General features: G+C 49.3%; 1 protein-coding gene across 2 annotated transcripts; it reads right to left on the reverse strand.

Annotated features, from left to right (window-relative positions):
* Nucleotides 1–491: 491 nt before the first annotated feature.
* Nucleotides 492–22,091, reverse strand: GSN (gelsolin). Of its 2 annotated transcripts, XM_065418879.1 has the most exons (16): nucleotides 21,890–22,091; nucleotides 20,800–20,954; nucleotides 19,141–19,302; nucleotides 18,559–18,708; nucleotides 17,911–18,000; nucleotides 16,405–16,537; nucleotides 15,283–15,371; nucleotides 14,286–14,501; nucleotides 12,091–12,224; nucleotides 11,327–11,417; nucleotides 9,654–9,824; nucleotides 8,522–8,696; nucleotides 7,199–7,323; nucleotides 2,431–2,508; nucleotides 1,623–1,683; nucleotides 492–876 (listed from the first exon to the last, which is right to left on the reverse strand). In XM_065418879.1, the coding sequence occupies exons 1-16, from the start codon at nucleotides 22,080–22,082 to the stop codon at nucleotides 707–709; spliced, it is 2,193 nt and encodes a 730-aa protein (XP_065274951.1). In that variant the 5' UTR covers nucleotides 22,083–22,091; the 3' UTR covers nucleotides 492–706. The 2 variants fall into 2 exon arrangements, with proteins under 2 accessions (XP_065274951.1, XP_065274949.1); XM_065418877.1 differs by lacking the exon at nucleotides 21,890–22,091 and having other exon boundaries at nucleotides 20,800–20,912.
* Nucleotides 22,092–27,238: the final 5,147 nt, after the last annotated feature.

The following is a 27,238-nucleotide window of genomic DNA, read 5'->3' on the forward strand; positions in this document are numbered from 1 at the left end:
GGGGTTCCAAGCCTGCTACTAGCAACAGGTTAATAAAATGAACCATTTCCTGCAAGGATCTAGCGTTAGTTCATTAAAACATCTAAAGCAAATGGACCAAACCTCAGTTGCTTCTATGATCTACTGTAAACAAAAGGCAGCTTCTAGGTTATTGCTGCATTCCGTAATATATTCCTCCCAATTCAGTCCTTTTCCACACACTTAGAAGCACTGGAATAAAAAAAAAAACGAAAAAAAAAGCCGTAATTTGCTTCCCAATCATTGGCTAGTTTAGTGCAATAATAAAACATTAGTAACAGATCTGCACCAACAGGGGAACCTCAGAGGTGGCAGCTAATGTGTTTGTGACAGTGGCACAAGGAAGATAGTTTGGGGTTTTTTAAGTCTCTATTTCAAGATAGTCCAAAGTTTAGACCAACGCTGCTATACAATTTCTGTTTAACCCAGTTTTCTTCCAAGTAGCTGAAACAAAACAACCAGGAACATTGTTAGTGTTCGCACGTTCCATGTAAGCTTTATTGTATTAAATACCATGTTCAAAGCAGCGGGTAGAGTGATAGGACTCATCCTGAATTTCTTTAATTATTGCACAGCTAGTGGGCTATTAAAAACAGTTGCCACATTAATGTGTCTCCTGCAGGAGGACGTAGCTCTGTAGGCATTGAAGGCACCAAACTTGCTCTATTTAAAAAAGGATCCTCTTTACTTAGGCAGCCAGCTCTGCCATTGCCCTCTCGAGAGGATCAACAGTCCAGTAATCGTCATCCCAGCCCAGGAACCAGCCAGAGAAGGTGGGAGGTTCGAATCCTTGCTTGATGATCGCGATAGTAGTTCTCTTATCTCGGTTGGCAGGATCAGTCTCAATGTACCTTTTAGCTGCAAATACACAAGTAAGAAGAGCCCATAAAATCACAACATCTCTGTATGCAGCAATCAGAGAAAGAGGCTCTGGGAAAGCTAAATGCAAAACAGAGGCATAATGTCAGGCTGGCTCTAGTTTCTAAAATGTTTTTTTAAATAGGTGATGCCGCTAGTGGGGTTTTATCTAGGTCTACTGGCAGCCTGTCCCAGGAGCTGCTTTCAATGCAGCTGGCAGGGTTCAATCAGGGATATAAACTGCTCTTTTCACATGTGATTTACATGACTGCCCCCCTAATGAATATTACTATTTAAACAGCAAAGCACCATCCTAGCCTGTCAGACACAAAGTGATCACTTCACTCCCATTAGGAATTTAACCTTCCATTAAGAACAGTTGTTTACCCACTGTACTGCTCAGCTGTGCATTTAGGTGTACGGCTTAAAGGGAAGGCAGCGGAGACAGAAAGTGATGGGTTGTTGTAAGTAAAATCATTCATTTCTCCTAAGGGTTATCTTTTCACTGCTGGAAGCTGAGTACAGTATGTCTGACAACCAGTAGCTCCTGAGGCAGAGCTACAGGGATCCTTCCAGACTCCTAAGTCTTCCCCAGTGACTCCTTGTAAATGTACTAGTCTGTCCATTTTCTGCTGTCATGAAGACCCCTGTTTTTCAAAACGTTCAACCCTCTACTCCAAGTGATCAAACTGGAGGTGAGGATCAACAGAGAAGAGTTATTTAGGAGAGGGGCATGTGATTGTTACCTGATGTCATGGCCTCAGTCTTTTCCTCTTCATTAGCCTCATTTCCAATCCAGACAAAGACCTACAGATTAAAAATCAAACCAACAGCGTCAGCCTCTATCTGAAGTGAAAGCGAAGTCTGAAAAATGTCTCAGGGAGCATGATACAGAACTAGAATAAATCCATGCTACTTTGACTGAATTACTCATCCCAGTAAACAAAGTGAATACTACTGCTGGCGAAGTTTAAGAGAGAACTTTTGGCCAGTAATAAGTCTCCAACGTGGGAACAATTAGATACTAATCTGATACATGGGAGAATGAGCTGGTGTTTGAACTGCATCTTTACATTGAACAGCTATAGCATGCCCCTCTCCAGACTGCCTTTCGGTTGACCGGAGCAAGGCAACCGAGGAGCCGTCTTTTTTCCTTAAGAAACCAGTAGCCGATATAATTATTTGTTGAATGCTGACAACATGCTCAGTCATATACAGACAAGGCAAGAGAGCAACCCCTCACGAGCTTACAGTCTGAGCGAGATGACAGACTATGCTGGGATCCACCATAGCCTATCGCCTTTGGTCCATCATCTGACCAAAGGAAGTGGCAGGAGCCCAACGCCACCCTCAATCCTTGGGTTAAAATGAATGTAATTTAATATCTGATCCATCCTCTGTTGGGTGACTTGGTACCAAGGTCGTAGGGGGGTGCATTCCATGATCTTTTCCATTTCTAATTATTGTGACTGTCAGTCTCTCAGCCTAAAGCCATATGGCCCATATGCAATATCCTCTCTTTGCTTCCCTCCTAATAAATATATTCGGAGGTACCTGGTCCCATGTGTCAAGGATCATAACATCATCTGTAGCAAGGTCATCTTGGGTTAGCTCTCCAGGAACCTCTTCAATCTGAAAGAATGAGGTTAGAGGGGGATCAGATCCTTCAGGGGGAGCCACACAAATTTGTATCATTTTGTGTCACATGGGGAAACCAGTTCATGGAGGCACTATTACCACTGGGGAATGAGGTGTGTGATGGTACAGTCTGTCCCCTTACGGGCAGTGGAGCCTAAGCGTCAGCCCACCCCAGTCACGCGGCCTGGCCCTTTAAGATTTTGGGACCTCTGAGGTGTAAAAACGTACATTCGATCTGTGTTAAAGTATGGCTGTGAAACATGGACATTCAAACAGCCAAATAATAAAGAAACTACAATCCTTCAAATTAGGGTGTTATGGAAGAATTCTGAAAATATCATGGATAGCCCACATAACCAATTAAGATGGACTGGGATTTGTAGGGCACATTTTAAGAGGTTCGGGGGCGAGATGCATGCTTGCAGACACTGCAAGGGAAAGTTGATGGCAGAAGAACACAAGGCAGAAGATGATCTTGGCTGGACAATGTGGTATCCTGGGTGGATCAAAAGGTGTATTCATCCACAAAGAGATTAGTGGAGGATCATACAGAATGGGCTACCATGGTTACAAACCTCCAATAATGGACATATCACATAAGAAGAGGTGTGCCAGGACCTAGGACATATTGGAAGACAGGAAGAGATCCTGGGAATAAATAGAATTTGGGAAGAAAACCCATTACTGTCTCTTTAAGGGTCTGGGACCAGGGGCCCTGCAGAGTGGGCGAGGCAATGCTCCCCTCTCTCCCAGCCAATTGGGATGAGCTTTGGGAAGGGGATCAGCATATATGCTGCCTCCTCGCACATAGCAGGGGAGACCTGGCAGGAGAAGCCTGGCCCACCTGCCTGCTGAATCCTGCAAACTTGAGATCTAATTGGGGGCAAGGTGTCAGCTGAAGGAGAAGCTGGCTAAGGCCCTACAGCTGGCCTAAATCACCACTCCAGCTCCAAGGAGAGCTTGGGGGGAGGGTGGGCTCCTGTTTTAAGGAAACAGAAAGGGAGAGAAAAAGGCTACCTGCCTGCCTGAAATACAGCCCAGCTGCTGCCATCGAAGCTGGGAAGGGCCTTAGGAAGCGCCTTGGTAGCCGGTTGGGAAGAAGTTGCATGAGGAGACAGAGCTCTGCGTGGGAATAGTGGAGTCTGCAGCCTTGTGAGGGACACGGACAAAGAGGGAAAAGGCAGGAGCAGCCCAGGGAAGTGGCAGTGGATTGGAATGAGCAGCCCTTAGCTGCCCAACACAGGGTCCCTGGGCTGGAGCCGAGAAGAGAAGGTAAGTTCCCCTTCTCTCCCAGTGAGAGAGAGTAGCCCATAGGGCTAGCATAGCTTTTGCTGTAACACCAGGAAACTACAGGCCTGTATCCTGTCAGACAGTAGTTTAAGCAAGTTTTCATGAGTATAGTCAGGTAGAGTAAGCCCGTGACCACTGATAAATGGCCTAATAGTAACGCTTCGATTTTAGACTCATAGACTCATAGACTTTAAGGTCAGAAGGGACCATTATGATCATCTAGTCTGACCTCCCGCATGATGCAGGCCACAAAAGCTGACCCACCCACTCCTGGAATAATTCTCTCCCTTGACTCAGCTGTTGAAGTCCCCAAATCATGATTTAAAGACTTCAAGTCGCAGAGAATCCTCCAGCAAGCGACCCCTGCCCCATGCTGCGGAGGAAGGCGAAAAACCTCCAGGGCCTCTGCCAATCTACCCTGGAGGAAAATTCCTTCCCGACCCCAAATATGGCGATCAGCAGAACCCCGAGCATGCGGGCAAGATTCTCCAGCCAGACCCACATTGACCATTGATACTAATTACCAGCGATGGCACGTTATTGACCTATTGACTAAAATCACGTTATCCCATCAAACCATCCCCTCCATAAACTTATCGAGCTTAATCTTAAAGCCAGAGAGGTCTTTCGCCCCCACTGTTTCCCTTGGAAGGCTGTTCCAGAATTTCACCCCTCTGACGGTTAGAAACCGTCGTCTAATTTCAAGCCTAAACTTCCCGACGGCCAGTTTATATCCATTTGTTCTCGTGTCCACATTAGTACTGAGCTGAAATAATTCCTCTCCCTCCCTGGTATTTATCCCTCTGATATATTTAAAGAGAGCAATCATATCCCCCCTCAGCCTCCTTTTGGTTAGGGTAAACAAACCGAGCTCCTCGAGTCTCCTTTCATACGACAGGTTTTCCATTCCTCAGATCATCCTAGTGGCCCTTCTCTGTATCCGTTCCACTTTGAGTTCATCCTTTTTAAACATGGGAGACCAGAACTGCACACAGTATTCCAAATGAGGTCTCACCAGTGCCTTGTATAACGGAAGCAGCACCTCCTTATCCCCTAGAAATACCTCGCCTAATGCATCCCAAGACCGCATTAGCTTTTTTCACGGCCACGTCACATTGCCGACTCATAGTCATCCTGCGATCAACCAGGACTCCGAGGTCCTTCTCCTGGGTTCTGTTTCTAACTCTGCTACTGCCTCATTGTGTGACCTCAGACAAATCCCTGTGCTGGCTCCGATTCCCCTTCCATCCACCCACAAATCAGCCTCAGGTCAACAAGCATTCAGGACCCGAATCCTAGGACCCTGCTAGGGGGATGGGTCAGAGCTCGGGTCCCACTGTCATTTTGGTCCAAGCCCTGTCATTTGGCAGTGCGGATGGAGCTCAAATCCCAGCCCCGAGGGCTGCATGGTGCAGCGTGGGTACATTAGCCTGGCTGAGCGACCCACGCCCAGCAAGTGTGAGCCCAGGTTCACAACGCAGCACGGACTCCACCAGCCCAGCTCCTGCAGGGCTGGGGTTACAAGGCAGGGTGGATCGTGTGACACCTCCCCCCCAGCCCCGGCTCCGTCCCAAAAATGTCTGGGGCAAGGTCCCGCCAGTGGGGAGGGAGCTTTGCCCTCTTCAAAGTGAGCCCACACCAACCCACGTGCGGTTTTTGTCTCAGTACTGGACAGGGGTCAAACCCATGGAAAAATGGACCGTCCGGCTTAAAACCAGGCCAAGGGCCCGGCTAGGTGTAGACGCTCCCCGGGAACCACGTCGGCTCCAGGGGCTGAGAAAGGCCTGTGGGATCAGGAGTCAGGAAAAAACCCTCCCCCAAAACCAGCCCCTGGGCAGCCCCCAGCTGCCAGGCCAGGGCTGCCTGGCCCAGCCCTAGAGCAAGGACAAGGCAGGACACATGGTCACGCCTTCCTGGGTCCTGTGCCCTTAAGTAGTGAGCCTGCCTAGTTTTGGGGAACTAGGAATAGTTTGCTTAATAGCAGGAGTTGAAACCTAACGGTAAATGGCAACGGCAAGCTCATGGAAGTGATAACTGCAAATCTGCTTGGGCAAGAGGTGACTAATATAATGAGTTAAATGGTATTAATATGTATTAATATGTTAACCTATAGGATAAGTAACCCCAATATTGTGAGGGTGAGGAAGTTAGATTTGGGCATGGAAGGCTAAGCCTTCGCATGAATATTCATGATGAGGTTCAGACCCTATAACAGGGCAAATTACCATGTAAAAAGGAGCTTTTCCCACCATTGTCGGCATTCCACCATTTGTCCCTTCTACTCTTGTTCTCTACCACCAGTCTTGGGCATTGAGAAATCTGGACCATCAGACGCATTTGGCATGCCAGCGACAGCGCTGGTCCTTTGTCTCTTACCACCAGGGCCTTCAGGAAGGGTGTCGTCATGCAAATCTAAGAGTTTATGCAAAGAATGATACCAGAGACATCCCCAGTATTGTAATATTCTTATCTGTTTATGTGGCTTGGAGCTTTTCTGACTTTAGTCCTTATTTTAATACAATTCTCTAAGGCTTGGCTTTGCCCTGAGTGGGCGTGTCCTTGCCATATGCCTAAAGGGTCCCTACAAGCTATTGAACTCATTGGTTTTAGTTCTGCGTCACCTGATTCTGGGACAAGAACCCTATTGCCTTCGGATCAACTGGCCATCACTACACGTACTATTGACTATTCAAAAGGATCGGGCAACAAGAGGAAGCACAAGCATCAGGATTTAAAGAGGCAAAAGACAGATTAGTCCCAGATGGGGGCTGAAGGCCTGGCATACAGAGCGTTCGGCTTTGATTTTTTCCTGTTACCCCAGAGGGCGCTGAACTGAGAGAAAACCAGCCCAGAGGGCCAGGCCATGGAAGCTGGAGACTGCTACAGCCCAGGATAACAGATGACGGGGATGCAGCACTAGAGAAGAAGCCCGGCAATGCTGCATCATGGCCCAAAGGGGTGCTCTGGTGGTGACAAGGTGCAAAGTTCATTCACAGTTCACCCCGGTAAACAATAGAGTTTAGGCTCTGGTGCTGCTTAGTCATTCACACACCCCATACTCCTAATCCTAACCCCTGTCACTCAGCAAGTGCTGGAGTTAAAGCCAAATAGCCTGCCTGCTAGCCTCAGGCAAAGGAGACCTAGCTCGCTGCTGCAGGGATTCGGTGTAGTGAGAACAAGGCTGTAGAGCTGGCTGCTTTCTTTGCAGCAGGGTAGCGCTAACACGCTCCTTCTGCAGAGACCCATGGGGAGGAGCCCCCTGTGTGTTTGTTGGGGAGCGGCCTGGGAGGCAGAACTGTACCCTACTGCCTGGCTGAGATGGGTTTCCCCAGTCATGGCAGCTGGAGGCTTGTTTCTTTATGAAACGCCGCCTCTTAGTCCATCACACACTCACAATGAAGCGTCCGCTCTTGTTTGAGCAGGCAAAGAAGCGAGGGGGGTTAACGTCCATCTTCCTGTCCTTCAGCCGGGGGGAGGTGCGATACGCTGCTTTTCCACCCAGAGCTTCCCAGAAGCTATCTGCAAGAGAGAAGGGTATGCTGACACTCCTTCCATGTACACCCGACGTCACGCCACTGGGGGGGCTACCCATCCTGGGACCTCGCTAATCCCCTCTGCTTGTCTGAGACCTGGCTGGACAGAGGCACATACTGCTCATGCACACAGTACGGCCAGGTGTTTGCTCTTATGCCTATAACAAAAATCCCCAGTGGCCGCTACACATGAGTGTAAAGAAGGTGCTTTGGAGTAGCCATTCCGTGCCTGGGCAATGCACCAGACTGTGCCCAGCCTTGGGGCTGCAGTGGCAGGGGGACAGGAAAGGACACCTCCTGTGCTCCCTATAACGTGCTTTATCCAAAACACTGGGACATCAAAGGTACACCCCTTGCCCACCCGCAGACTGCAAGGGACTACGCAGTCTGATCATGAACTCCAGTGACTTATGCAATGGTGCTGCTTCAGTGGCACATCTGCTCCTGAATACATCTGTGAGGGAAGCAGCCGCACGTGGCGATGACGCTAAAGCAGCCTCGGGAGTCGCACGGGATCCTTGACGTGGGAGGGCAATGCCACAGACAGGGAAGCATCATGAAGTACAGCAGAATCAGAGCACATGATATCCCCAGCTTCCTGCTTGACCCTTGATCAGGTAGTCAGGAGGCTAGAATCTTTGTATCTCAGGGAAGGGGTGGGGTTGACTTTGTCCCCTGATTGTTCTCTGGCTGTTTAGAATCGGCTCCAACCGTGACTCTTCCCCTAGTGGCTACCAAAGGCAGCAGGAGGGGAATCAGTCTCTAGCAGCAGTGAGATGCGTGGAGATGGGGTGAAACAAATATTTAGGTGCCTGCCTGCTAAAGTGACCTGATAACTTACAATGGGTGCTCAATGGGTCCCCAGAGCAACCTTCCCTCTTTCGGGTGTGTACGATTTTAAAACCGCTCCTACTCCCATTACCTCTCCCAGATAAGCCGGAGGCCTCTTAACCTGAATACCTCCTGCTGAGTGGCTGGACTCCCCCCTGTATGACATACCCTTATCTCTTTCAGTGCAGAGCCTAGAAGAATGAGCTTCCCAGAGGCGCAACCGCTGGTCACCTCTTTGATTGGCCTTGATGTGGGAAGCCCCAAGTAAATACCCATTGGGCAACTGCCAAGGAGAGCAAGAAATTGCAGCTACAATGTAAGGAATCTGCGAGGCCCAGCCAGGCCTCCCTCACCTGGCTCGCTTCCCTCAGCAATTTGTACTGGGCGAGCTCCCAGAATCTTCAGCAGCTCTTGTGCCCCAGATAGCTCGGTGTCGCTGGCTGCTTGGCCAACCCAAAGGTAAGCAGTGGAGGGAGTTTTCAGGACAAACGCATCGTTGGAGTTCAGTTCACTGGCAACAGCATCCAGCTGGAAAGCAACAGCACCATAGCTATCAAACGGGTCGGTACTTTTGCCACTGATAGTTATATAAGGACTATGATCAGCGCCCCCCAGCACTGCTGAACAAACTTTAACCATCCACCATACAAACACCAATGACTCGGGGATAACATTACGCTGCCAGTTGCAGTCAAGTTGCTGAAGCGGAAAGATTCTATAACAAGCATGAGAAGATTAAACAGGTGTGTGAGGGCGTGTATGTGTGTGGGCGTGTGATGACCTGCAGCCAGAATAGGTAGGGCTGGGATCTTGCCAAATCTCACTAACGACAGCAGGATACTTAAGTACTCAGAGGGGAGACCTCCATAGAACAAACTCCATGCTGCTGGCATTGGTGATTCTGGAGTTGGCATTTTCCCCCTGGGTCAGTAATGAACCAATACCCTAGCATGGAGCTAGGAGGCGGCTGGAGACACCATGTATTTATGACTAATGAGCAGGATTTTTTTTTTTTTTTTGCAAGAATAGGGGGATGAACCCAAGTCCTGGCTCAAATTCTATTTGGAGACAAGATACTTGTCACTTCCTGCCTTTAGCTGTTAAGTACCATTGTTGTGTGCTGTTAAACCAACTGCTGCCTCCCACCCCAAAAGCTGATGCTCTTCAACGGCGGGTGAAAGTCTCACTTTATATTCATATGCAAAGTCCTTTGGGAACTTTGAAGAAAAGCTCTTAACAGCATAAAATGGTATTAATAAACTCCTGGGAACAGGGTGATTATTACTACTTACCCATGGGAAAAGGGGAAGCTCTTGATAGCTTATCTAGACTCCGAAGTTTGTTTCAATTTAGCACAAGTCCGCCAGAAAGTTTAATCTGGCCTTGCCTCTGCTCTCAGAGGGAACGTGATGTGACAAGAACTTACATTCCAACTGCTATCTGTGAACCCAATGTTCGGGGTTAGCTGGCTTTCCCATCACGTACCTCCACGGCTCTGGTGGCTCCGGAGGTGCTGGACCGGACCTGAAACAGCCGTGTTGAGGCTGGTGCCGTCTGGCCTCCATCCCTGGAGGTTCCACCCTTGTAGACAATCAAAGGTTTCTTGCCAAACATGCTCATCAGATGAGCTGGCTCTTTTCCCTGCACCACTCGTTTCTGGGGGGAAGGAAACTCAGAGTCACATATGAGATGATGCAGAGCAACCAGGGATTCCCAAATAGGCTGCTCCTTTTCTCCCTCAGAGCATGCCCCCGCTGGGAGCAGGGAACCAAATCACTGCTTCTCACACAGAAACTGGTCTGGGGGTAAATTAGGCCCTCAAAATTGCATAGCAGGGACCCCACATGCGGCAGCCTGACCCAACTAGCAGCAATAAACACTAGTGTAAAGAGTGTTCGGTGCCTTCTGGCTAAGCAGCTGAACAGCCACCTCATCTTTACTATTCTTTGTCAAGTCCGTTGCGTGGGGCCGGGGCCACCTGATGTAGATGCAGCTATAAAAGTCCCTTGTCACACTGCAGAAACCACCTGAAAAGGTGGCTTCTGGCACCGCAACTGGAGAAGACACTAACAGGAACTCAGCTAATCATAACAGGAAGCAAAGCTGGCAAGGGCTGAGTCAATAACTTTTACTAGTCCATGGGTTGGGCTCCTGGTTTCGCTTGGCATAAAGCCTCTTCCAAGCAGCTCTGGCAGGGCAGGGTGTGCAAAGGCTGCTGCACCATAGCTGAGGTCTGGCGGCAGAGAACTGCACGGGGAAATGAATGTGCAAACAGGCCTGTTGCCATCCAGTATCATAAGGGGAAACCGACCCTCACCACAGATGTGACATTTGCTTCAGGAGGATCCTGAAACCATCATGGGATTTCAGTCCCCACCTCTCCTTTAGAGTCACGAGAAATCTACGAACCACACGCTCAGGGATCTGATGAGTTACACACTTTTTTCCCCTTTAAAGACAAACAAACTGCATGTTTAAGCTTCCTGCTGCAAAACAGTCACTTCCCTGAGCCCCTCAGGCCTTTCACTCTTGGGGGGCAGTAGAGAAAAGGTTTATCAAATCTTACGCTGCCTGCACTGCCTTTTATAACCCTCGAACAGCACCTACATACTACAGAAAGGCCAAATTTATAGCTATATGAGAGAGATGCTGCCTTGAGCCTTTGTGCCATCTCCTAAAGATATGGCCCTTCTGGACAGGTCAACCTCACTGTGGACCCAGCTTAGAAACCCTGGAAAATTTATTCGGCTCTTGGGAGCTCTTTGCCTCTTTCTCCCGCCTGCATTTACCCTCTGGTGCCAGAGGCTCTCCTCTCACTCACATTTCTTTTCCCTTGCGCTTTGATTTTTAAATACAGCCAAGAACCAAAACAGATGTCTACGTGGACTCTGGAAGTTTGCACTTCAGATCAGTACAGCGGCCTACGGAAAGGGAAGCTAAATATATCCAAGGTTTTTCCTCTCCTCCCTGCCAGCAAGCAGTGTCAGCTCCCGACACTTTGCACCAACTGTCATGATGCGAAGTTTATTCATCCCTGAGCATTATTAACAGTGAGGCGCAGAAGGACGGTGTCTCTCACCGGAGAGGGGTGCAGGTAACTGGCTTGCCATGGCAAAGGCACACATGTCATTAGTTACAGAAGCAGTGGTTTTATCTACCTGCACGGGGCTGCCTCCCAGCTCTTCGTCCAGCTGGACACTGAGGAATGCGGAGGTTGTAATCTCATCCTGGGAGGAATCTGCACCCTGCCTGAAAAACACAGAACAAAATCTAACAGCCTTGTCCTCAGGTCACAGTGAAATTTCCTAAGCCCTAGAGAGGTCAGGAAAAGGCCAGGGACTCCTGGTTGTTAACCAACTTGCACAGCATTTCACTGTAGGTATGGAGGGGAATCCGCTAACATACAGAGAGTGGAATGTTTAAACAGGGAGATCGATACCTTTTCAAGGTGAGCAGGGTTTTCTAAGTATCCACATTCTTCCATTGTGCCCAACCCTGTGGTAGCTGATTTAACAACACAGCTGCGGTGGCTGTTAGCAGGAGCCACGCACTCAACTCCCACACTCTGAACACTCCCTTAAGATTTCAGCTACACAGCCCATGATGATGTACGTAAGCCACATGAGAGAGCTCTCCTCCCCTGGCTGTGGCTGATGCTTTCTCGGCTCCACTGGGGACTGCCCGGAGGGCCCAATCACTGTGTGCCTGATTCCTTTTTGCACTGACCCCTTCTGGCCCTCCATCCCCCTACTAACATTTGGCCTGCAGGGGGAGCCTCTCCAGGGAGAAATCTAATTCTGGTTGGCTCCTGGGGTAAGCGGCAGCCCGTAATGATATGATCTCACAGCAGTGGACTCCAGTCCCATGCAGTTACAGTGCAGGGCATTGGCTTTTTGGCTCCTCTCCAGAAAATCCCTCTTACCAAGTGTAGATAATCTGTCCCGTTTTTCCACTGTGCTTGTAGTCGTACAAGATAATGTAGCTGTCCCCTCCGTAGAACTGGCCATACAGCGAAGGATTCACGGGCACTTTAGCAGAGCCTTCTATTCTCCAGATCTACAAAACCAGCAGCAAGAAGGGGGAGAGGAAATACCCCAAACCACAAAATGTGAGAACAGAACAAACTGTGCTACATTAACAAAGGACTTTTTTTTTTGTTTACTTCACATATTCAACCTCCTACAAGCCATGGCCCTGCAGTGCCACCTGCTGGGGAAAGGTGGTAAAACAACGAGCCCCTCCCACAGCCAGTGACACACAGCCTTGTGCAAAACCTTTCCAGAGAGGCCCGGAATCAAGGCAAAACTTGCCTGGTTGGGTTACAAACCCCAAACCTGGGCCAGGTGCACCAAAAGGCTCAGAGCCCTGGGGGTAAATGTGAGTCAGGGGCCGGGTGCCTGTGGGCTGGGTGACAAGTCTTCTTGCTGGCTTGGTGGTACCCAAGAGTTTCTCCAGCCTAGGGCAACCTTGTGTAAGCGGGGGAATGGGCCCGCTATTGTGGGGAACTTTCCTGGCTTCTGCACTACCCCGGTGAAGTGGGCTAGAGAAAGGATCCGAGTCCTCGCTCCCACTTCCTTTACCCAGAGGCCTCCCTGCCCTTGAGGACTCCCCTTCCACTCTCCTGTCTGGCAGAGTCCTCGTAAACCCTGACAAGGCTGGGCCCAGGATTCCTGGGGGGCTCAACCCCCAACCCTGCTGTGGTCACCCAGGACAGGGGCTAGGGTGTCCCCACTCCGGGGTACTCTCTCTGCACTGGGCACCTCCACTGATCATTTCATACAATTTAAAGCAAATACAAGTTGTTTAATTAACAATTACTTTTAAAAAAGAATAAGGAAAAAGGGAAAGTGTAAAGGAAAACCCATCACCCTGCTCTGTGGCAGGGGACATCACAAACAGTGTCTCTGGAATGTCAGGGCAGTTCACAGTCTGTTCCTTGTAGGTCCCAGGCTCCTTCTCAGGCCCTGGCTGTGCTGCAGAGACGCTGCGGGTTGGACACTTGCTCTGGCGGTGGCCACACACTCTCAGGCTCTAGGTGGCAGGACCCTTTTTCCCAGCGTCGCCCCTGCCCGGTCGGGGTTATGATCCCCCTCCAAGTCTGGCCTGCAGAGCCTTTTGGCTGAGGCATCTCCCTGTGCTGGGCCCTCTGCCCAGGGTCCCCCTCCCTCTCCCCAGCTGCTCACCGCACCCGGCTCCGGACTGCTCCAGCCCCAGCTCCAGCTCCACTCGGCCTCAGCACGGCTGCTGCTGCGCTGCCTCCAGCTCCCTGGGCTGCTTCTCTGGCCTCTGGGGCTCTGGTTGCTACAGCTCTGCCCCCAGGACAGGTCGGCTCTGCAGGCTGCTTCTGTGACTCTGCTCCCAGCTCTGACCTGCTTCCTGGCTGCTTGTCTGGCCCCTCTGGCTCTGGGTGCTGCAGCTCTGCTCCCAGGGCAGGTCTGCTCTCTCTGGGCTGTGCTCTGGCTTTGGGGCTGCAGCTCTGCTTCCAGCAACTTAGCTCGGGCCCCTGCTCTCTCCTTAGCTCGGCCCCACTCTGTCTGACCCAGGCAATTCCAGCTCACACGGAGGACGGGACCCCCCTGGCCTCCTGATTCTCTGATTAGCCTGCCCGCCCTGTCAATCAGGCTGATCTGGAGCATTGGCCTCTCACCATTGTTCCTGGGGACTGTCAGTCTCAGTGTCCTGATTTCCCATCGACCCCTCCCCTTTTAGTGCTGGGAGCTAGCCAACCAAAACACCCCCACTGAATGGTAGTAAGGGGCACCAGTCCCCTTACACTTGGGCTGAACTTTCAGCCCTGCTGGCCCCCCAGATTTCCAAAGGAGCAAGCATTGGCCAGGACCTCTTTTCAGCTCAGAACTGGGATTGCACAGCAGAGAGAAGAGGAGGCCTCAGCGTTTAGCCCTTCTGAGCACAACCACAGCATGGCTTCTTTGCACAAACCCAGGCGTCCAGGTGGAGAGGGGAGACGCTCCCTTGGGCAGTCCCCCTGCCCCTAATGCACTCCCAGACCGTCACCCTCCCCTGCCAGGAGGCAGATAATGGAAGAATCAAGAGGGGACACAAACTGGCCCCTGCAGGTGCTGGTGCCGCCATTCTCTCTCCGCGTCACCCCCCTACCTGTTTCTTGCCAGAGCCATCGTCCTCCATGCCATGCTGGGCAGCCATGGCTGTGGAGTTGTGCAGCGTGGCGGCGTCGAAGGGCACCTTCTCGACCTGGGCGATGTTGCTGGAGATGTAGGCTGTGCCTAGCCCCTCCGTCTGGTCTCTGTCCCGCCAGTTCTTGAAGAACTGCTTGAACAAGGGGGTCTCGCCGCTCTCGGGCAGGACTTGGACCTGAAATGAGGGAGCCGGCCCATCAGGGGGAGTCTTGCCCTGAGCCTGGCTGAGCTGCAGTTCTAGCCAATCCCAGCTGTAACACGGGCATTGGCTTCAGGATGACACGAGGCCATATAAATCCCTAGGGCGACTCCACAGCAGATGCCCCAGGGAGGGATTCAGCCACAAAGAGCAATCCTGGGGCAGCCCTGAACTGATAAGTCGCAAACTCGCAGCCTCTGAGGTGCCCGCAGGTCTCACTGGCCCCATAAGGGGAGACTTGGCAATCATTCCCTCCCACTATCCCCAGGAGAGAGGTACTGTTCTACACACCCACTGCTTGGCTCTCACAGCGTTTCCACCAGCAAAGTGACCACTGGCTGCGAAGCATTAGTTTGCACCCAGCCCATGTCTGTTCAAGCCTGTTTTAAGCACAGATATACCTGGAAAGTCTGTGCTACCGCAATAAAACCATGGACCTCAAGAGCGTGTTCCACTGGTTACCACCGTACAGTGGGGCTGGGAGAGGAGGAATCTCTCTTAAGAAAATGCTGGAGAAGCCATGGGGCAAGTCATCCCCTAGGGACAGGTTAGTCAGCACCTCTTCATGCCCAACGGGAGTCGTTCTGAGTCCTTCCTGGGCAGTTTCTCTCTGTTTCTCCTGCTGGCCCTCAGACAGACTGAACCACCACCCCAGGTGTCTGGCTGAGGAGTGTTTGAGGTACACCCTCAATGGTGTCTGAGCGTCAGCCCGAGGGCAGGGCGTGCAGCCACCCAAGCCCCCGCCAGCGCTGCTTACCTGGGTATGTTTGGGATACTGCATCTTGGAGATGAACTCGGAGGCAGTTTTCAGGGCTGCCTTCTTCTCTTCGGAGTTGGCCTTCTTGCCTTTAATAAGAACAAAAAGGGCAGTGTTGATGATTGTTAAATAACACACTCTGATGTAAAAACAAAACACTCCCCCTGATTTCCTTCATGCCCAGAGGGGAAAGCGAGTCACCCAGTCCACAAGTTAAACCCCTTTCACTGCTGCACTGCAGTAGGGCTCCACGGAGAAAACAACAACCATCTGTGATGTAGTGAATGATTAGGATCACCTGGAATAGCTCATTAAATCAATTCTCTGCCATTTCTGGGGGCCTCGGGCACTGGAACTCCTCGGTCCCTCCTGTCCTCTGGCTGTGGCACAGGCTAGTTTAGTCTCCTGACGGCAGTAATACTTTGGTCTGATTCTGGTGGCTGGTCTGCGTGTGGAGGTGGGTGGACGGTGTTGGTGGCCTGTGATGTACAGGTCAGACTAGAGGGCTCCTGGTTCCTTCTGGCCTTGAACTCTATGACTCTATAATTGTATGTGCCAAGTACTGTAGCATATGGCCCAGTGACACAGTCTAAACCCCCTCCCCCTTGCACCATCCCAGTCATCCATGATCCAAAGCCACGTCAAACATTTGTAATGCTCTGACGGGCCGGAGATCCTGCACTGGCTACACCCTGCCTTGCAAGCTCCAAGAGAGGGACAGTCAGCAAGACACCCTCCCCTGGTGCTCAGGCATCAGGATCGCGCAGAGGGAGAGAGGAGATTGGCATAGCTAATGGGGGAACCATTTCCACATGAGCGTCCCCACTGCCACATGCAGACCCGCATCCCTGCCAGGGCGCCCTACACAAAGATCCCTGCACGGGTATCCGTGAACTTAAATGATCTTCCCTTCCACTCAGAACTTCTTAACTTTTTCTGCTAAGTCTCCCGAGATGCCCTTCTGAGCCCGTGTTCTGTTCCTTAATTCCCTGGAGAAGCTGTAATTGACCGGCACCATGCACTCCCTCCCCACCCCCTACTCGCAGGAAGCTGGGACCAAGAATCGAATATAGATCCCGCGCACAGCTGCCTTTATCTACTTCTCCTCCCTCCCCAGGGTACCTTTCCAAATGAAGATTTTCCCATCAGAGCCATGGTCCAGAATGAAGCAGTCGTTGGAGTCCAGTGCGGCCTGGGAGAACGGATTCTCGTCTGCCACCAGAGAGACAGCCATGTTCCCTGCACCATTGGAGACCTGGGATAATGCAACACAAGGATCAGTTCAGAGACACTTTGTGGAAGAACCTGGAGTCCTTCTCCTCTCAACGTTCCACAGCTACATGTAGCAGTTGGAGGCGGACATCATGACTTGGGTGCACTGGTTTCCTTCACGCCTCCTGTCCTTCAAACGTGATGTTCTTGGCACAGCAGTGAGGTGATACAAAGGGGTGGTCTGCCCCAAGGATTTCAGGGATTTCTCCCACCACTGCAGCTTCCTAGGAGACTAGAGAAATGGTAGCACATCTTTCCAATGTCCTCAGTGCAAATGCAGCCAAAAGGGCCTTGTCAGCAGAACTGCCCTGTGCCCCAAGGACTGGAAAGGGCTATTTCGGCATCCCGATGACTATACTGAGGAAAAGCCACTGGTGGGTTTGCTGGTCCACATCAAATGCGTTTGGTGGACTCAGACTCTAGAGTTACTAATGGACAAGTGTTGACATCACAAAACCACGTCCATACTTGTTTACTAAATCACCCGTCAGTGGATTGAATGGCCACGGACACTAAACTTCCTTCTCGCCCCTTGAAGTGATCGCTCCAGGGCAGGGCTGAGGGACACTGGCAGGTCCCTGTGGGCCAGTCTGCCCTGCTGTTGCACACACTGTGGCTAGCTAGGGATAGCTCAGTGGTTTGAGCATTGGCCTGCTAAACCCAGGGTTGTGAGTTCAATCCTTGAGGGGGCCACTTAGGGATCTGGGACAAATTCAGTACTTGGTCCTGCTAGTGAAGGCAGGGGGCTGGACTTGATGAGTTTTCAGGGTCCCTTCCAGCTCTATGAGATAGGTAGATCTCCATATATATTAGCTGTCGAGCCAGCCTGCACGACAGGGGCAGAGGAGTTAACAGAGTTGGGTCCCAAGCTCCTTGATTCTAGTTCATTCCTGACAGCTCCCTGACAGGACACTTCCCCCACTACATACAGCTGCTAGGCTGATTCATTTCACATTACTTCCTTCTCTCATGGACAGCGACTGCAAGCTCTCCCAGCAGGCTGGCATGTGTGACATTTCACCTCCATTCCTGACCATTCCAGCTGTCACATGGGAGTCAGTAAGGCCTGGGCAAGGCAATAAAGCAATGGTGGCTACTTAGATGGTCTTGCATAAACTTTCTTTGCTAACACTTCATAGCTAGCGACACGAGTGAGAATCAGAGCGCCTCTGCTCCGCTCCAGCTCTGTCTAGTTAGAACAAGTTAGACAAACACCTTTCAGCGATGGGTTTACTTGATCCTGTCTTAGCACAGGGGGCTGGACTCTCAAGGTCCCTTCCAGCCCTACATTTCAATGAGTCTATGATTCCACCCTTTGCAGGGTTCCTCTGTCAGGAGCCATCTGCTTCTTGTTACCTTATACAGCTTAGCCAGCTTTCTATTGGATGCGTCAGCTTTGAGGTCATCAGCGACTCCTTCTGGCAGATCGGGCTTAGGTCCCAGAACCTGAGAGACAGGAAAACAATCTGCTAGCTATGTGTGTTGATCCAAGAGAATTTCTGCTCCCCAGATGCTTTGACCACAAAAACACACAAGAGAAAATGTAGGTCAACTACATCAAAACTGATCTGTTCCGATCTCCAAACTGGGCTCAACACCCACTGTTTTCTGTCCCTTGCACAAGAGAATGGCCAGCAGAAACATGAATAGCCCCCTCCCTCTGAGGATCTCAAAGCACTTCACTCACATTCATTAATTCTTACACTATGATGCGGGAAACAGATGGGGAAACTGAGGCACAGACAGGCTATACAATTTGTCCAAAGCCACACAGCAAGTCAGTGGCAAGGCCAGAGTTAGACCTAGATATTGTGACTCATAAGCCTGTGCTGTAGCCATTCGACGGCGCTTCTCCTGCTGCTATTGTGTATCAACACACACAGTCTGTACTGCACATGTGCGTGCAGGCCGTCCTTTCATCCACACGCCACACTCATCACCCCAGCAGCTGATTGCACAGAGAGGACTTTGCTGTGACGTTCAGTGAAATACAAAGAAAGTGACCTGCAGCATTTGCTCCCGCTCTGACCCTTCCTCCATGACGTAGACTTTGCCACGGCCACTCCGCTCATTATCCCGGATCCCCTTAGCCACCTGGGTGGCCTTCAGCCGCTCAAACCGATTGCTCTTGGAGCCGCACCACTGGTGGATGTCCTGCAGGGCACAGACAAAGAGTATGGCATTTCAGAGAGCCCCATCCCAGGAACATGAGGCTTCTTTAGGCAGCATAATGCAAAGAACACACCAATGGCTGGGTTAACAGGCCTGAGCTAAGCAGCAGCGGTGCATTAGGGCCTTTTCATGCCGGTAGGAAGGGGCAGCCTGCAGCAGCAGTTGGTGAGGGGTTGGGAAGCCTGGATCTAGGGGGCTGGAGTCCCACAGCTCATCAGACCAGGAAAATACAGTTCACTTTCCACCGTGGCAATAGGAGAGTTAATAGATCGGCTGTGCAGTTTGTGAAATCACTGGTGATCTGGGGGAGCCTCGCACAGCTTAACACAGACTAGGAAGAAAAACAAATGGCCCACCAAGACATCTCCCATTCCCCAAAGATTCGCCGAACGTGTGTTTAACTAGCAGACTTACACTGCCCAGATCAAGGATGAAACAATCTCCGTTGTTGAAACTGTCCCAGCTCACAGGGACCTCAGTAGCTCGAACCACTCGTCTGCCTTTGATCTGAAGGACTCTTTGGACAGTCACCTCATTGGGAACCACATGCTTGAAGCCAGAAGCAACTCCACCAGTCTAGAAGAACAAAGAAGAAGGTAACTCCTACTCACATGCTTGCTCTGAAGGAACTGAGAGTCTGAAGTTGTTGTGTCTGTGCCAGAGGCTCTCACCTCCCAAGGGCAAGGGGTCACCCACAGCTGCCTCAGAGGGCAAGCTAGTCCCGAGTCTCTGTCTGTACAGATCACTACATCAATCATCATGCCAATCCCCGGAGCAACTTCTCCAGCATACCCAGGGAAACAGATGCAAGGGATCCTGGGACACACCCAAGCTGTGCAGAGCAAGCCTCTGAATATGAATATAAAGGGGGTGAGCGGGAAGTGGAGGAAGCCTGGTCTATGTTGGCCTTTTTATTGCACTGGGTGTATTAGAGTAACATGCCCCTTCGCTTACTCCCGGCTACCCAGACTCCATCTTTCACTCTCACGGCTGCTAAGAGAAAGAGTGAACAGAAAACAAAGTGAATTCAAACGAGGAAGTGACAAAGACCATATCAGTGCCGAGCTGGGAATAGTACTCGCACTTCCTGACCACCCAGCCTATTGCTCTAACCACTACAACAGCTGCCTCCCTTTGAGCAGTCTGTCTCTGGACAACTGCCTCTCACACATTCTTTCACTCTCCATACAACACGCAGTAAGAGAAAACTCACTTTTTTGCTACCTGTCCTTTTCACTGCATTTGTCCAAGGTGAGATTTAAAACACTTTCAAAAATGATACATCCACAGATTAAAGGTCTGTATCTGGCAGAAGCTTCTATTCTATTCTTGGACAATTTAGGCAGTAGGTTTCAGTCATTCTCCAAAAAGTGAAACCAAATTAAAATGAGAAAGGAATGGAAAATACTAGGATTACGAATAAGCAAATAAAAAAATTGTAGGAAAATCCTAGACAAGGAAAAAAATAGCCAACTGTGGAAGAGTCTGGGGTAATGTTGCTTTGCTTGTGCCAGTGGATAGCTAATGTGGATGACTATGTCTGGACAATCTAATTCCACCCCCTCCTATCCCACCATTTTGCACCACTATGGAAGAATGATTCCCCAATGCTTTCCCCCACCTTCCCGTAATACTACCGATGATCGATGCCAAGAGAACTAGCAGAGGAAATGTGGTGGGCATAGAAATAGAGACACTGTAAAGGCCACAGCTAGTTGAGTAGATGGGGAAGGGCACAATCAATGCACAGGGCCAGGCATCTGCCATTAACTCAGATTTCTATTTCCCAAATCAGCTGCAGACACCTTGGGGCAGCTCCCTTCTTCCAAGAAAACAAAACTGCAATCCCTCCAATTGCCTGGGGCTTTCATTTCTGTCTCATTGAATCCAGCCCGGGCTCTCTTACTACGAGTTGCTGTTCTGTTCCCTGTCATTGAAAACAGCTGGTGAGGAATTTATTCCCTGTGATCGACAAGAGGGCAATCCTTACTTCTCCTCGGTGACGTGGACAGGCTGGGAAACCTTTCTACTCAGATTCAGACCTGCTAGGCTGGATGTCCAGCAAATACATACTTTGTACTTCAGGCCAGATTTGAAGTATCCCAGGAAAGTTGAAGACTCGTGCCCTTGCACCTCCCGATTCTGGATAGCCTTCCCGTGAAGATAATCGTCCATCTGGACAGTGAATATGGCAGCTGCACCGCTTTCATCCTGACTACAGAAATCCCCTAGAAATCAAAGGAAGACACCGCAGAGTGAATGCAGGGCCTCTGCCGTCTCATCCAGCTGTTTCACCCTGTGCAAACAATTCCTTGGAGGGCTAGTTTCCTGGAAAACCTCTACTGACAGGTATTTGATTACAGCCAGGTAGGGACTGAGTCTCAGTTTCTCCATCTGTAAAACAGCTTAAGCAACACTGACCTCCTTTGTAAAGCGCTTTGAGATCTACAGATGAAAAGCTCCGGATAAGAGCTAGGCGCTCCTACCACTGACAGCCTACCCAGCTGACTTGGCAAGAAGATGCATTCAGTCTGCCCAAAAGTCAGGCAATCTAGCAGACCCTTAGGGGGCACTAGTGCATTGGCAGCCTGGCTCTGCAGACTGTCAGGAACCCTTGAGAATCCCTCTCTCAGGAGATCTGGCATTGCTACAACATAGATATGACAACACACTGAACTAGTATAGAACCCCATTGATCGTTAGCAGGCTACTCCACTTTACCGCACCGCAGAGCTGCGTGTTTTGTATGAGAGCTCAACTGAGGTCCCGTCTGCTCCATGTGGGCATTAAAGACCCTGTGGCACTTTACAAAAGTGTAAGGGTTCGTTGTAGAGTCTGAACAACATTTTCCCTTCTTGTGGTTGTGCAGGGCAATGATTAGTTGCTGCCCTCCACCCCAGAGGTGGCTGCATGTCAGTAGTGCAGTGTTCAGAGAAAGTGTGAAACACTTTGGGATGAGAGGCGCTATGGAAATATAAAATTACATGACCTTAACAGTGCCACTTTTGCCTTCTTTTCCCTTGTGGCAGTACAGGTTTACCCAAGAGTCCTGGACCAGCGAGAGGAACACAGTGTAAGAACTTTCACCTTCCCGGGTTTAGCTCCAGGAGTTGGAAGAACTGCCAGTTTCCATTAAGACAGAGACAAGCCCCTCGGACCTTACCTAACCAGAAATGCAGGTCATACTGCAGGTTCCCACTCCGCTGTTTGACCGTGTTCAGAACCAGATAAGCATCTCCAGTGAAGAAGTCTCCATACAGGTTTTTTGGCACAGGAACCAAATCAAATTTCTCAATCCGCCAGATCTGTAGGCCTGGCTCCTTTCCAGCCTTCAGAAATTCAGCGTGTTCCACCATGCTGACAGGCTGGGAGAGGGAAATGAAACAGAGAATTCTCTTAGGCTTGCCCAGTACAATGAAGCTCTTGTTAAACTAAGACTGCTTCTGGACTCCTAATTACTGCGGTTCCAAACAACGATTGGGAAGTTTCCATTGGCTCTCGCACTGAAATCATCTAAGAAAATCCTTCCTGACCTTTATTACTTTCCATGTCCACCCACCTCCATTTCCTGACTTCCTTCCTAGCCTCTTTTTGCCTCTATTTCCTGTTATCTGATTACTTTCTCCCTATCCATGCAGCTTTGCCGTTCTTTCTTCTCTGCTGATTAGTCATTTCTTTGTGTAGGAAGGGTGTAGGCAAAAGACACGGAAGTTCCCTTTCTATCCGTTCCTTTATATAAACGTTCCATAAGTTGGAAGGCTCCAGGGAATATATATATATTTTCCTTTCATCTATATATTTTACGTGGTTTGCAAAGTCACTGTTATATTTCCCTATAACATGTGTGATCTATTAGTCTCTCACAGGCCAACGCTGGGAGTCCCATCATTGCTAGGCTGGGAAAACCATGACAGAGGACAATCTGACATTGGCAGGGAGGTGGATAGGTGACCTAACAGGACTTCTACATCCCTAATGGCTATGCTTCTATGATATTATGATGCACTATTCACTCCCAACGCTTTTTTGTGGCTTCTAGGAATTACACTAATAAGTCACTACTCCTGACGGCTGTTGACTCCCTTCAAACTACCCTGTCCCTAGCAAACTTTGCAATTCGAACTTGCCATTCACTGACAATGTGTTATCACTTCTTTTGAGACAATAAAGTTCTATGGCTACAACTAGAAAGAATTCAGGATAGCAATATTAAAAAGCAATAAACCAATCCTGATGTATTTTAGATTAAAGGAAGGGCCTGTGTCCCTCTACCAGGGCAGGCCTAGCAGGCCCCTGAGTACTATAAACTAATAAAGGCGGAGAAGAAAGAAATAATATTACATCATAAACATCCAGTACTTCGACAAAGAGGAAAGTTCACAGCAGTTAATGGACAAAAATAAAATTTATGCTCCGCTCACAAGGCAGAAATACAAAAGGCTGCAGACTAGAAAGCAATACGGCAAGTTAGCTGCTGAATCCAGATCTAAACTGAACCCTGTCATCAAATGGATATTTCAAACAGTGCCCTCTTACAGTTTCCACTCCACAGGCTGCATAGCTTAGTTAGGGAAGCCTTTTACGAAAGTTTAAAGCCACGCAGGAGAACACGACCCTTGTAAGTATTTTCTTAGCACAGGAAAAGTTTTACAGTGTTTAATTAGACGATTGGTCACTTACCACAGCTGAAAGAAGAACAGCTGCTGTAACGAGATAGCCGAGCCCTGCGACAGATACAGAGCTTGCGTAGCTTAACCTCAGAGCCATTGTACAAAAAACTGTGAGCAGAATGCAACTCTAGCTGTGTTTGCACTGGAATTTAAGAAGCGTTTTTAACAGCAAAGGGTTCTTCACTCTTTCACCTCCAACAGAAGAGGTACTGAGGAGCCCCAGCTCCTTCTTTGTTTCCCTGTCAATAAAGATGTGCTGCATAAGCTGGTGCTTTATCACAAGGAAATACACCCAGCTCCCTCTGAAATATAAGGGCGTAACATGCCTATGCACACGGTCCACTTGGAGGCTACACAGATTTATTCTGTGCAGTCATTTATGGAGGCTCAATCCCAAAAGACAGTAATAAAGGACAATATGGTATTCATTACAGCAGGCGGTGCAATAATGGACAAATAAACTAAATATTTGGTCAAAAGGCCAATAACAGAGAGAGGCATCAGCCATGGAGACAAAAATGTATCAGCTGAGAATTGGAAAGAGACGGAGAGTTGATGAGGTGCTGAGGAACAGAAAGGTTGTTCCAGATGGCAAAGCCTGTGGAGGAAAAGATTCTCAGACCTACGTCAGTGACCTGTGGGAAAGGACAGAGAGTGCTAAAGGGAGCCGGCTGAGTGATCGGCGGGTGAGGATGCTGTGTTCATATTTCCCTGTACATATAGATAAGCAAGAAGCAACATTTGGCAAATGCTTTGGGTCTCTTGCACATGGATTTAAGCCTCTACACAAGCTACAATAAGAACAGGAGTACTTGTGGCACCCTCCTGTTCTTTTTGCGGATACAAACTTACACGGCTGCTACTCTGAAACCAGCTACAATGAAATTGGTGTGAAGCAGAGGGGTTCTAGGTACAACAACGAAGGACCACTCGTCTGCTGGCAAAAGGATTTCCCTTGCCAGACAAGATGGGAGAGCAAGAGCTAGCTCAATAATTTCACACCGTATGCTTTTAGGGATTTAGCAAGATAACTGTGACATGCATCTAGCAGTCTTTGGGCTTATTGAGTTCAACGATAACAATGTAGAGCTGACGTCAAAAGACTCGAGAACCAGGCCTACTGTCTCCTGCCATGAGGTAAAAAAAGCCAGCAGTGAGCCTGCTTCATCCAAGTAGTGTACAAAACAGTAAGTGCCCTATAATAAGATTTCTCACTGATTGCACCGCTGGGCCACATTAGAACTGTGTGTGTCATATGCCCCTCAAGTGGCTAGTCCATTAGAATATAATAGCCTACTATCACTACCACATGATGGAGTTACTCCTAGAGTTCCAAGCACTACAGGTGGTGCTGAAGGTTCTGGATTCAAGCGCTACTGAAAACCCATGCAGAGGTTTATTGTACCATGCTATACAGTCTGGGATGGTACGTCTACCCTAGGAGATCAGACAGAGAACACTGGTAGGGAGGAAATGAATCTCTCTATGTGTTTATATTGCAGGCTACATGTATCTAGAGCGGAACTGAGTGGAATCTTCAGATTCATTACCCGACTTTCTGGGAAGATACTTAAACAAGTCTCTGTTGCTCCTCCCACCCCCACTGAAGTCAGTGGCCAAACTTCCATTGACCTCAATGGGAGCAAGATGAGGGACACACACACACACCCCGCAACATAGGAAAGCTTTCTCCTCTCCTCATGAGAATCATTTTCGATCTCTCTCTGTTTTGCTAGAACACTGTGTTTTTCGTTCCATAGTTTCCAAGCTGGTGCTCTGTGTCTGGACATTTGGCTATTAAGTATTTCAGATCTTGGCAAGCTCCTGCTCAGTTAATAGACCTTTGACAATAAGTATCAAAACAAAATTTCCTTGGAAGTTCTCAATTTTTAACAGAGAATAAGAACAATTTCTTCATCTGGCTGGGCTTGAACGGGTTTTTTTCCCGTCCCTGGGGAGGGAGCTCAAACAGAGCATCAAGGGTCTAAAAAGCAGCAAACATTTGCTGGAATCATAAGTGTTGGCCAAGGTAAGTTGAGCAGTGCTGGGAAGCCATCAGTGAATGGCTCTTACAGCTGTTACATCTGTGGTCCACCCAAATCCAGAGGACTACACTGAAAAACAAATTAGTAACAATGTTGGAAAGAGAGACAAGTCCCTTGCAGATGGAAAGAGAGTTTCAAGTATTTATTCATAAACATTTATACAGTGCCAGAACTTTGCATGCAACTCCACTGAGACTGAGGGAAAAAGACCCAGGGCAAAGTGCCTAAGTAATTCAGGAACCTACATCCCATTTTCAAAAGTGACATAGGGTCCTACATCCCATAGACTGAGACTCCTAAGTCACTTAGGTGGGTTTGAAAATGTTATCCCCAGCCCCTGCCCTGCAGAGCTAACAATATCAATTAGACAAGTGCAAAGCATGAAGGTAGACAAAGGAAAGGGGTAAGGAAGGGAGAATGAAACAAAAATAATGTGACCAACATAGTGAACAAATAATAAATTATGGTGCTCTTAGGACATAAGGTGAGGAGTACATGTAATATTCATGTGGCTGGTCCAGCCTACTACTGCTGTCAGCAAATGTAGTTACCTTTTTAACTGGAATGGCAGAAAACTGAGCTTTGGTGTGAAGGGCTCAAAGCTTGTTGCTGACATGTGGCAGAAGTCAATACATAGATTATAGAGAAGAAGATGTCACTGGTGGAAAGCATGACAAAGAAGTGGTGTGAAGAAAATACTAGTATAACTATCCAAATCACCCTCACAACTAATGCAGAGTAAACCCAACATCTTACACACAGAAAAGGCATTCAAGGAGAGCAAAGCTCCAGAAACACAGGGCACTGAATACACAGTTTCAGTGCTGGGGGATTATCTGAAGGAGGCTTGTCTGCTCAGGGATGAAAACAAAAGCTTTTAAGGAAAGAAGCCCCTGTGTTTTGAACAAACAGTGGAAGACAACTGCTTATTATGGAAGCCAGCTGTGTGATTAACATCTCAGTAAGCAGGACAGGTCTATTCAAGAACATCTTATAAATGTGTACCTTCCTACTGAGATAATTATGGGGATACATTCACTAATTACAGCACACAGTGCCCCAGACATATAGCAAACGAAAGTAACATCTACAAGGAAGCTTGAATTGTCTGATTGCTCAGTGGCAGGGTACATCAGTCTTCCAGTTTGGAGTTTGCTTTTTTCAAAAGAAGTTTTCAGTGAACTATGGTGAGGTGTTCACCCTGCACAAGTAGTGAAAGGGTTAATGTGGGCCCAAAAAGGCCAATTAACCCACCTGGCTGAACCTGGAGGGTGCCCCAGGCCTAATGAAAGATGAAGCCCAGCTGGAGAGGAGCTGGGTGGAGCTACAAAGACAGAAGGTCTGACACAGAAGGGGTTGTAAGGGAAGAACTGTGCAGGTGCTCTCTGGGAATTAGAGACAGGCAAGAGCTGTGGGAAACACTCCTGCAGGGTAAGGAGAAAGCCTGTATGGGGAAGATACCTGAAGGCACAGGACTGGAGCAAGCTCCTATAGCGGACGCTGATACAAGGGCAGAAAGCAGACCTCTGGGGAAAAGCCCTGCCCAGTACAAATAGCCCAGCAAGGGGCTGGGGAAAGGGCCTGAAGAAAGGCTCATGGTAGGATGGGGTCCAGGGAGGCTGAGGCAAAGTGTCTGATAGAGCAGACTGTGGCTGCTTCCAGGGTCCCTGGATTGCAACACACTGTGCAGGGTGGGACTGGGTTCCTCCTTCCACCACTGGGAAGGTGGTGTGAAGCCCCTGACATAGAGGGATAAGGATGCTTTAAAGCCCTCATGTACGGACTGTGGGTCTGAGG

The sequence above is a fragment of the Emys orbicularis genome, chromosome 18, assembly GCF_028017835.1.
Source record: "Emys orbicularis isolate rEmyOrb1 chromosome 18, rEmyOrb1.hap1, whole genome shotgun sequence".
NCBI classification, from domain to species: Eukaryota; Metazoa; Chordata; order Testudines; family Emydidae; genus Emys; species Emys orbicularis.